Below are 8,714 nucleotides of genomic sequence, written 5' to 3'. Positions count from 1 at the left end.
GCTGCCCCTGCTCCCCGAGGCCCCGTCCCTGGCGTTTCTGTTCCCAGGCTTCTGGGAGGGCGGGGCGGGCACCCCAGGTGCGTCCCAGCTGTGGGACCCGGCGTCGCCGTCTCAGTACAGCTCTATCTCGTCCGGGGCCCCAGCCCCCTCATTCAGCCCCTGCCAGAACTTTCTGCCGTTTCTGTAGATCCGGTGCCCCAGCGTCCTCATCCGCCCCTCCTCACCCACTTGGTCCTGGTCACCGGGCGGCCCAGACCCGGCCTGCATGACCCCTTCCCTGTGGGGCTCCCAGCCCTGTACCCGCCGCGCTGCCCTGCGGCCCCTCCCGGCCCCCGCACAGCGCACACGACTCTTTGGGACACCTGTTCCCTGGGGGAAGGGGGGGCGGGGTTGGGACCCGCTGGCGAGCAGATGATACATGCGTTCCTGGCCCCACTGCCGCACCACCGCAGGAAATCCATGTACCTGCAGAAGGAGCACGGGCTCCGGCACCAGAAGCTCGTGGAAGACGCCAGGAAGAACCACAGGGTGGCGGTGAAGTTCCTGAAGGCGTCCCTGGGGAGGTAGCGCCCCCTGCAGACCCTCCCCGCCTGTCCCTGGGGGGCGGGTCTAAGGGCGTGGATCACCCACCTGTTCTTGTTTCACAACTCACCAACTTTATGACTAAATCATCACCTTATGATCCGAAAAAAAACCAGCCTAGACTTAGTCCTGAGCTGCTTGCCGTGCGCCTTCGGACGAGGGGCCTGCGGCCCCGAGACAGGTGTTGCAGCCGCGTTTCCTTGTGACTTGCCGTCGGCCACAGCACTTCACCCCCCTTTCATGGCGTCACCTTTAAGGCTCTCCCCTGAGGGCGCGACCACGCCCGGGCGGTGCTGCACCTGCAGGCGCCCCGGGTCAGCCGTGCCCCCCGCGCCCCCCGCAGGGTTCAGGAGCAGGCCCGGCAGCAGGAGCTCGAGTCCCGGGAACACATGAGGAGGCGCATGGACGCCGTGCTGGCCCTGAAGAACAGCATCACGGCCAACCGGGTGGGCGCCCGGGCCCCCCGCGGCCGCCCACCTCCTGCGGTCCTCGGGCCCCACCCAAGTCTCCAGGCCGCGGTCTGCGCCTGCGCGCCGCTCGGCTTGCCCCGCCCTCCCGAACCCCTGCTCCTTGGGACCTGGGTCCCGTGTCACTCAGTCTCTCCCTGGGGACATGTGGGCGTCCACCCCGGATTTGTTGCCCACAAGTCTCTGCCGGCACCAGCCAGGCGCCGGAGTCGGGCAGCGAGAAAGCGCCGCGGCCGCGACCTCGTGCAGCCTAGTCCTGTGGGAAGAGCAAGGACGGGGTTGCGGGGGAACCAGACTCCGCATGGCCCTGTGCTGTGGTCCGGGGCCTTCCTGGAGGAAGTGACATCCCCCGGGGCCTGAGGATGCGCAGTTAGGCCAGGGAAGTGCAGAGGGGAAGAAGGAACAACATCCGTGAAAGCTCGGAGGACAGAGGTCACAGCCCAGGTGGCCAAAACACGGAAGAGGCAGAGGAGAGCGGCCGGTCACCCGGGGCTTCGAGGACAGCGGGATCAGCCACCCCGAGGACTTAGAAGGGAGGGCACAGGCGGAGCTGGGCGAGAGTGGCTGTGACGTCACACCTATTGAGCAGGAAGCCCCCGCGTGTGTGCACGTGCGCGTGTTTGCATGTGCGTGTGTGCACACACGTGCTAATACTGTAAGCTCCGTGTTCTCTATTCCCAAGGAAACACTCCGGAAATTTCAAGCGTGGGGCCAGGCCAAGGCACAGCTGGCCGAGCAGAAGGCCCAGGCAGAAAAGGAGGCGATTCTGGCCCAAGGGGGCGACGCTTTCAAGCACCTTTTCCACCAACGCCGGCGCCAGGAGCTGGAGGCCGAGAAACGGTGAGGGCCTCCCCTGCCAGCTGCCTGCCGGCAGGTGGGAGCTGCTTCTGTCTCTCCCTGGAGCCCCCTTGAGGATAGGCCTGGGGGATGCGGGAATGGAGGCTCCAGCCCTCCCCCCACTCCTGCCAAGCCCCCCCTTCCACAGCCCAGCAGGAGGGGTGTCTCCCAGGCCCCGGAGCACAGCCCCCTGCATCCAGGTCCCCCAGCACGGTCCCCGCTGCTGGATCCCAGACTGGTTTCTCCGGACCTGCTCCCTCCGCCCCGTCCCCTCCCGTCCTCTCCTGTCCCCTCCTGGCCTCAGAGCCGCCCTCTCAATGCAGCCGGGTCATTAACCCTGAGACCCCCCCTGGGCCCTGGGACCCAGGCCACACCCCTCCCCCGAGAGATGGTGGTCCCCACTGGGCCTCCCACCCCAGCACGTCCCTGTAGGAGTGTCCTCCTGAGACCAGAAGTCCAGGGTTCTGCCCTGGAGGGCTGGCCCTTCCCCCACCCCAGCCCCCACGCCCAGTCCCCCAGAATGCTTGCTGTTAGGATCTGCGTGACTGGCCTCCTGGTCCTCTTGCTGGGGACAGCACCTCGTTTCCAGGAGTCACACTGCTCTGAGTTTCACTTCTGGAGTTTTGCCATCACCCATCCTGGTGGGGGCTCCCGGGGCAGCTCTGCCCACCCCTGAGTCCCTTAGTCTGGTGCACACAGGAGGGGCCAGCAGGCAGCCGCTGGAATGAATGAATGAATGAATGAATGAGTTCATGGCCTCAAGCTGCCTTGGCGTGTCCCTCGGTGGGGGCGCCCCAGTTGCCAGCCTGGAAGCCAGGAGCAGGGGCCACTCCCCAGGGGACTGGATGGGGCCAGGGGTTCGGGTCCTGGGGTCCGGCCCGGCAGCCGCCTGGGTGCCATGCATCTGCCTGGCGGGGCTGGGCCCGCGCTCCTGGGGAGGGCAGTGCTGCCCAGCGCGGGTTCGAGGGCGGCCGCGTCCCAGCCCACGGCATCTGCCCACAGCGCCTTCGAGGAGGAGCAGAAGCTCAGAAAGGACGAGATTGTGAGCCGGATTCTGAAGGAGGAGGCCGAGGAGGACAGAAGGAGGAGGCTGCCTCCTCCGGCCCATGCTGCAGACCGGCTGACCCTGCGGGACAGGACGTGGGGCTACCTGGCCACCGTCTGCGAAGGGAAGCCGGCCCCGGCCGCCTCCTGCTACCTGGCGGTGAGCCGAGGGCCCAGTGGGGCCCAGTGTCGTGGGGACCCGATCAGAACCCTGACAGAAGGACCGCCTGCTCCCCGGTCTCCCCGAGTTCCTCACGAGGGCCGGCCCTGTGGCCTCACGTCCCGTCAGGCGGCCCCACTGGTGGCTGCGTGTTCTGACGTCCCCATGGTTCCCTCTGGAGGACACGGGGCAGCGTCACAGCTGCTCCCTGAAGCAGGTGGGCGGCAGGCCACATGGCAACCGCCTGGGAGCTGGCCTCTCCTGAGGGCTGGCTCAGGTGCAAGGGGTTGAGACACAGGTCACTGCCTCATGCACCACGGGAGCCGGCCCCTGGGGACACCACTGCGGTGGCGGCCGGGGAGTGAGGGGAGCCCACGGCAGGGAGACCAAAGGCCAGTCACAGGTCAGGGCCAGACTTGAGCACTGCTCACTTTACATGCAAGTTATCCCCCTGGTGCCAAAGACTCTTGATCACCCCCAGAGACGGGCAGCTTTCCCCTCATTTGTTCATTTGTTCATTCACTCATTCATAGTGAGGACTGGCTCTGTGCCCGTGTAGGTGACCTGTTTACCTGTCCCTGAGGTTGTGGGGCAAGGATGTCAGAACACCCTCCTGAGCCAGCTGGGCACTTCTGCTTCTACGTGGTGACCCCAACACCTGAAGGTCTCACACAGACACATAGACACACAGACACAAACACACAGACACGCACACAGACACGCACACAGACATACACAGACGCACAGACTCACAGACACAGACGCAGACACACACACACACACACACATACACATGGGACCGTGCACAGAGATACTTACGTCTCACGTGGGGAGTTACAAAGCAGTCCCGGCTCCAGGCCCTGGGAGAGGAGAGCCTGGGGGGTTGTCCCCCGACTTTCGTTCCCTCTGCCTCGTAGAGTTAGCCACCGTGTTCTCCTCCCTGACTGCAGGAGAAAGAGACTTTCGGATACCCCGAAAACCTGCTAGTGACGTTCGTCTCCAGAGAGTCTGTCCAGGGGGACCCGAGGCCCGTCAGCTGGGAGGACGACACGCTGGCGGAGCCGGAGATCCCGGGGCTTTGGGACGCAGACTACAAGTCACGCCAGGCGAGCGCTCTCCCGCGGCTAAGCCGCTGGCGTTGGCCACGGGGCGGTGTCTTTCCATCCGAGTCTCACTCCCGAGCACAGCCCCCCTAATTCTGAAAGAGCCGAGACCTGAGCAGCGTCCACGGCACCTCAGGAGAGCAGCCACGGCTGCCGCTGTCTGCACGGCCAGCCCAGGCCAGGCCAGCCCAGCCCAGGTTGCCCCTGCGTGGGCACCTTCCCCCCCCCCACCCCCGCTGGGCTTCCGCTGGCCGTAAGGGCAGATCCACGTCAGTGCTGCTGGCCTTGAGAGGAAGAGTGTGGCCGGAGCCAGGCCCGGTCACCCGCCCAAGGGGGCACCGGCCGTGGGTGCCTGAGGAGGCCCCACAGCTTCCCGCGGTGTCCTCGCTCATGGACCTAGACTGGGGCCCCGGACAGACCCATGGGCCTTTCAAACCGGAAAATGCAGGGCTGTCCCCAGTCACTGGGTCGGGGGGAGGGAGCCTTCTTTGCGCCACTTGAGAAAAACCCCGTTTTCTGTGGAAGTTTTCGAAAACTTTTTCTTGGCCTGATTTTAGAACGTAGAAAATTCCCGCCGTGCCGTCATCTCCCAGAATGGGGTCCGGGGACCCCCCTGGCGTGGGGCGTGTCCCTCTGTCCTGGTCACCTGCGTGGCCTGGCTGTGCCATTAGCTAACTCCCCCCGTGGCCCCAGGTGCTCTGGGGCCTGAGTGGCGAGCCCCGTGCCTGGCCGGGCCCTGATCTCGAGCATGGGCTGCTGCCCCGTGAACCTCCAGGTGCCCACAGAGGACGGAGACCGCAAGCCCGTGGGCGGGACGAAGATGGACAAGGACCTCCTGGCCCGCACCATACAGCAGCTGCGCAGCGGGGTGATCCACAAGCAGGTGGTGTCCGGGCGTGAGTTCAAAGGTCGCCCCTTCAACAGCAAGCCCAAGGTCGTCCACTTCAAGGTGCGCCTGCTGGGGTCCCGGGTCACAGAGGTCAGGGTCACAGCACCGGGGTCCTGGGTTGCAGAGGACGGGGTCACAGCACCAGGCCTCGCTTTCGGACAACCCCCCAGGCCACGTCTTTTCTCGCGTGAGGGTCAGTAGCAGCCCCAGGAGGAGGGGTGTGGCGATGAGCGAAAGTGAGGCCGTGGCGTCCATCATCTCTACAGAAGAGGGGCCAGTGGCCCCCGAGATGTCACGCAGCCCGGGGCCGATGGCCAGAGCCCACCCCTGCCAGCTCTAGTGCTGGTCCTGGGAGGCTGCTTCCTGCCCGACTCCCCCAGGCTGGGCGCCCCTCACCCTGCTCGTCACACACCCATGGGGGGCAACCTCGGGACGCGTGCCCCCTCGGGACAATCACCGCACTTGTCACTGTGTGTGACCAGCGTCCGGCGGCCCATGGGGAGAGTTGTCACTGTGTGTGCCCAGCGTCCGGCGGCCCGTGGGGAGAGTTGTCACTGTGTGTGACCAGCGTCCGGCAGCCCGTGGGGAGAATTGTCACTGTGTGTGACCAGCGTCCGGCGGCCCGTGGGGAGAGGCTGCAGATGCTCAGCCACAGGGAGCTTCGAGCCACAATGTCCCCTGTGGTCTTTCCAGGACTTCGACGTTGGCAAAGTGTACAAGAAAAAGGTCACCTTGATAAATGCCACCTACACCATCAACTACTGCAAGCTGGAGGGCGTGGAGGAGCACCTCCGGGACTTCATCAGCGTCGAGTAAGGGGCCGGGCCGGGGCGGGTCCGAGCTCGGCCGTCGCTGTCCCTCTGCGCCTCACCTCGCCTTCCCGGGCTCCTTGGGGTCCCCATCTTCGGTGCCCTGCGCTCCGTTGTGGGTGGGGTGACCGAGAAGGTAGAGCCACACACGACCCGCGGTGCTCAGACTCAGGACTCAGGCCTCGGAGGTCTAGGGAACCCTCGGCCAGCTCTGCCCGCTGCCCACTGCCCCGTCTCCAACTTCTTGGCTCCTGTTCGTGGCTGGCGTTTCTGAGCGGGGCCTTGCTTCTTCCAGAGCTGTAACCCTCTGCGGTGTGGTCCGTCGCTTTACCCCACGTGCTTCAGTCACCCCATGAGGGTCCAGCCGTCTGCGATCTAACCCTCGGGGTCCGTCCCTGCTCGCGCCGTGCTGGTTTCTGTGTGCATTTTGGGTCTGGGCGACCTTCCCCTGGCTGGGACCCCACCCCTGGGATTCTGTTGTCTGGCGTCAGAACGCTTCCCTCCCAGAGAAGTTTGGGATTGGCGGCCGCCTGCTGCCAGGGAACATGACCGGCCCGGGACAGGTTTCTGGGTTAAGTGTTTGGCTCATTTATTTCTAAGCCAAGCCCAGCGGGTCAGACCCAGCTTGTGACGACAGGGCTCACGCTGCTTCTCCTGGGAGCTGTTTCCGCCCACGGGGATGCAGACCAGGACGTACCGGCGGCCTTCGGTCTCCCCGTGAGGCCGGGGCGCTGCTTCTGGATCTTTCGCTAAATGCGCGGCTAAGTGCTGGCTCCCAACCGGCTCCCAACCGGCTCCCAACCGGCTCCCAACCAGCTCCCAACCGGCTCCCACACTCACACGGCACAGAAACCCTGGCCTCCTGGCTCCAGGCCTGGCACACATCCCCGCAGCACCCGCTCCCTCGGAGCCGGTCCTTGGGGTCTGCACTTCCTTCCCTCCCTTCCTTCCCTCCCTCCTCCTTCCCTCACTCAACAGCCATCCGGGGCGCTTGGGCACCCGTATAAGCTAGGTACTGGGAGGCAGGGGGTGCCCGGCGCCTGGAACGGCAGGGGTGGTGGGGTCCGGCAGCCAGCCCAGGGCCAGCACCGGGCAGGGGCCGTTCTGCCGTCAGTCCCGGCCCGGCCGTGTCATCCACATGGCGCCGTGAGTGTCCACCTTCAGCGGAGATGGCACCACACACGTGCTGTGCGTCATTCTGCCTGCAGCTTTGACCCCCCTGGTCCCATGTCAGCCGGGATGTGCTGTGAAGTGCTGGTCACCTTCAAGCCCATGGTGAGTGTCTCGGTTCCAAACCACAGAAGGTAAAAGGAGACTTTCCTCACCCCATCGTGGGGGGCGGGGGGTGGATGGTGTCGGGTCTGTGAGGACGCCGTGGCGGCGGGAGGGTGCACAGGGCCCGTTTTGCCGTTTTATTTTTAAACCGCATTCCATGTGTCCCTAAACGCTGAGCGGAATCACAGGTGGCGGTCCCGCTCAGGAGCTGGCAGGTGCGACCGTGCGTGCTCCTGGGTCTGAGCGTCCTGCCGACCCCTCCGTCTGCTGCCACTCGGCAGGCGGGCCCAGGCCGAGGCCCTGATTACATAGACGTCACACGTGTCCCTGGGAGACACTGCAAACGTCCGTGCGGGTCGGGCGGTTTTATTTTCAGATAAACAAAGACCTGGAAGGAAGCGTCTCGTTCCTGGCCCAGACGGGCAGGTTCTCCGTCCCGCTGAAGTGCTCCACAAAGAAGTGCTCCGTAAGTGCCGCGGCTTCTCCGCCAGCGTTTTCCGGGAGGCTCTGGCCGGGGCAGCGTGCAGGCCGCTGCGTCCCCGCCGTGGGCTCAGGTCGGGGCGATGAGCACGGGGTGCTCGGAGGAGCCGCTGGAAAACGAACCTCGCGAGGCAAGGCCAGACTGCAGGGCCTGCGCTCGGGCGAACCTGGGCTCGTCCGGGAGGCCCTGGCCTGCTCTGCAGTGTCCCCTCGATTTTTCTTGACTGTAGTCGCCGGGCCGTGCATCTCGTCCCCAGAACCGATTTCTCTTACGGCTGGAGTGTGTGCCCTGCGCCCCTCCACCCGTTTCCAGACCCCCACCCACCTCCGGCAATCGCCGTCTGCTCCCCAAATCCGTGAGTCCCCTTTCTTATCGGTTCCATGTGAAACGCGATCGTACAGTAAATGCTGTTTGTCTGTCTGTCTGTCTGTCTGACTTCGCTTAGCTCGATGCCCCGAAGGTCTGTCCACCTGGCACATGGCAGGATTTCCTCCTTTTCTATGGCTGAGTAAAACCCCGCCGCCTGTGAGACCACAGCCCCGGCCCGGCCATCTGTCGATGGACACCCAGGTGCCTCCGCAGCTCGGGGTTCAGCTGCGGCCGCAGGGCACGCGGGCGCATGCGCGTCCCTTCGAGGTAGCGTTTCGGGCGTCTCCAGACGAATACCCAGCGGCGGCACTGCGGGTGGTGGGTAGCCCTGTCTTGACCTTTCGAGGATCCTCCAGACTGCTTTCCGTGGTGGCCGCACCGGTTCGCAGTCCCACCACCAGTCCACGAGGGTCCCCTTTGTCCACATGCTCAGCAGCTGTCACTGTGGGTCAACTTCTTGACGACAGCCGTTCTGACGGCGTGAGGGGAGACCTCGCGGTGCTTTGGGTTCGCATCTCCCTGATGACTGGTGGTGTCGAGCATCGTTTCACATACCTGTTGGCCGCGCGCATGTGCTCTTTGGAAAGGTCTGTTCAGGTCCTCTGCGCATTTTTGAGCTGCGTTGCTTGTTTTTTGCTTGTTTTTGGTTTGGTTTGTTTTGCCGTTGAGCTGCACAAGTTCTTTATGGGTTTCGTACG

General features: G+C 64.8%; 1 protein-coding gene across 1 annotated transcript in view; it reads left to right on the top strand.

Moving 5' to 3' along the window:
* Window positions 1-8,714, top strand: part of CFAP74 (cilia and flagella associated protein 74) — a 42,591-nt gene that overhangs the window by 6,546 nt on the left and 27,331 nt on the right. The window contains exons 7-15 of the mRNA XM_015589431.1: window positions 453-563; window positions 926-1,028; window positions 1,732-1,889; window positions 2,889-3,121; window positions 4,078-4,196; window positions 4,969-5,142; window positions 5,776-5,894; window positions 7,100-7,166; window positions 7,543-7,632. Coding sequence (XP_015444917.1) covers window positions 453-563; window positions 926-1,028; window positions 1,732-1,889; window positions 2,889-3,121; window positions 4,078-4,196; window positions 4,969-5,142; window positions 5,776-5,894; window positions 7,100-7,166; window positions 7,543-7,632 — 1,174 coding nt within the window. The remainder of the gene's footprint in view (window positions 1-452; window positions 564-925; window positions 1,029-1,731; window positions 1,890-2,888; window positions 3,122-4,077; window positions 4,197-4,968; window positions 5,143-5,775; window positions 5,895-7,099; window positions 7,167-7,542; window positions 7,633-8,714) is intronic.

Source organism: Pteropus alecto, unplaced genomic scaffold (genome assembly GCF_000325575.1).
Source record: "Pteropus alecto unplaced genomic scaffold, ASM32557v1 scaffold700, whole genome shotgun sequence".
NCBI classification, from domain to species: Eukaryota; Metazoa; Chordata; class Mammalia; order Chiroptera; family Pteropodidae; genus Pteropus; species Pteropus alecto.
Note: the sequence above shows the minus strand (reverse complement) of the source record. Positions and strands in the feature narration are given on the sequence as shown.